We start from the raw sequence: 1,544 nt of genomic DNA, 5'->3' as shown, positions 1-1,544 counted from the left end.
TGTGTGTGTGTGTGTGTGTGTGTGTGTGTGTGTGTGTGTGTGTGTGTGTGTATTACATGTTTTAAAAGAGGCACACAAAGAAATGAATATTTTATAGGTGAGTTCATGCATTGTGTGCAGGGTATTTACGAGAGAAGAGGAAAAAACAAGCACCAGGATCGTTAAACAGGTTATTTTTACAATGTTAAAATTCTCAGAGCCTTCAAAATAGCAGAATAAGTGATAACATTTCTGAGGCAAAAACAAGGTAACCATTTGTCAGTTCACATACATACATGTGTGTGTGTGTGTGTGTGTGTACACACACACACACACAGAGAAAGGAATCTTTTTTTTCTTTTTAAGTTTGACATCAAACCAATTGATGGTTCTCATTATTGTTACCATTATCATCATCATCATCATCCTTATTATGAACCATTTTGGCAGCTAAGGTCATTTTTATCAAATATATTTGAAATAATTTTAATAAAAGTTTTAGTAACAAATGGTAGTGTGCCACCACTGCCACTACACTGTTTCCAAAAACAATGATTTGTTGAAATCAGATAAGATTCTAATAATATTTGGAGCTAATAAATTATTGTAATCAGGAGGAACTGGAGACAGCCAATTTTTTCAAATGTTCCATGAAGACTTGAAGACTAACATCATCAGTTAACACTGGAGCACCACTATCCTGTAAAAGACAAGGAAGAATTTAGAAATTTCAGAAATTTACAAAAACACACACACACATATATATATATATATATATATATATATATATATATATATAGGCATGCATGTGTTTGTGTCACTTTGTCTTAATGTCATGCAATACTTGTAAGCAAGTGTCATCATAATCCTCATTCAAATGGCATCATTTGTTTCTGATCTTCTATGAAAATATGTCTAGCTACAGGGAAATATTATCTTGCTTGCAAACAAGGGCATCTGACTAGAAAATCTGTCTCAATGAATTCTGTGTGACGCATGCAAGCATGGCTAGAAATAGTAGTGAAGGTAGTTTGAGGTAAACGAGGAGAAAAGAGTTGATGGTTAAGTGGGGTGGGGATGGTTGATTGTAAGAGTTGGAGTTCAATAGGAATTGGTTTAGTGGAGAGGGAGTGATGGCCGGCAGTACAGAAATGACGATGATGTGTTCTGCTTTCATCATCAGAATAATAAAAGAGGACATGTTGTGGAGGAAAAATGTGATGGAGAGATAAGCTAGTGGGGTGGGGTAGGGGTGATGTGCAGAGTAGCAGATATAGACTTGACAGGGATGTACTGGTGAGAGATGCAGATGTGTGCATACATAAGATGCCTCCATCGCTACCTAACATCAGTTTATCAATGTATGCACAGGTGGGTGGCCCCACTCAAGCACTGCATATCATCATCCTGAGATCAATCCTCTTCATGCATGCGTGCATATATGTATAATATGCGTGATTTCTGTCTATACACCCTCAGATGCTTTTTTTTGTCTAAGGTACACTAGTACCGTAATGTGTGTGTGCATATATATATATATATATATATATATATATATATATATA

At 35.8% G+C, this 1,544-nt stretch overlaps 1 protein-coding gene across 2 annotated transcripts in view; it reads right to left on the bottom strand.

The window, feature by feature from the left end:
* Positions 1-158: 158 nt before the first annotated feature.
* LOC106881198 (protein transport protein Sec23A) overlaps positions 159-1,544 on the bottom strand; it is a 31,819-nt gene continuing 30,433 nt past the window's right edge. For both annotated transcript variants that reach the window (XM_052971409.1, XM_014931498.2), the window contains one exon: positions 159-679. In XM_052971409.1, the coding sequence (XP_052827369.1) occupies positions 590-679 (90 nt within the window). In that variant the 3' untranslated portion in view covers positions 159-589. The remainder of the gene's footprint in view (positions 680-1,544) is intronic.

Source organism: Octopus bimaculoides, chromosome 11 (assembly GCF_001194135.2).
Source record: "Octopus bimaculoides isolate UCB-OBI-ISO-001 chromosome 11, ASM119413v2, whole genome shotgun sequence".
Lineage (NCBI taxonomy): Eukaryota > Metazoa > Mollusca > Cephalopoda > Octopoda > Octopodidae > Octopus > Octopus bimaculoides.
The sequence above is the reverse complement of the archived record's forward strand: the minus strand, read 5'-3'. Positions and strand labels throughout refer to the sequence as shown.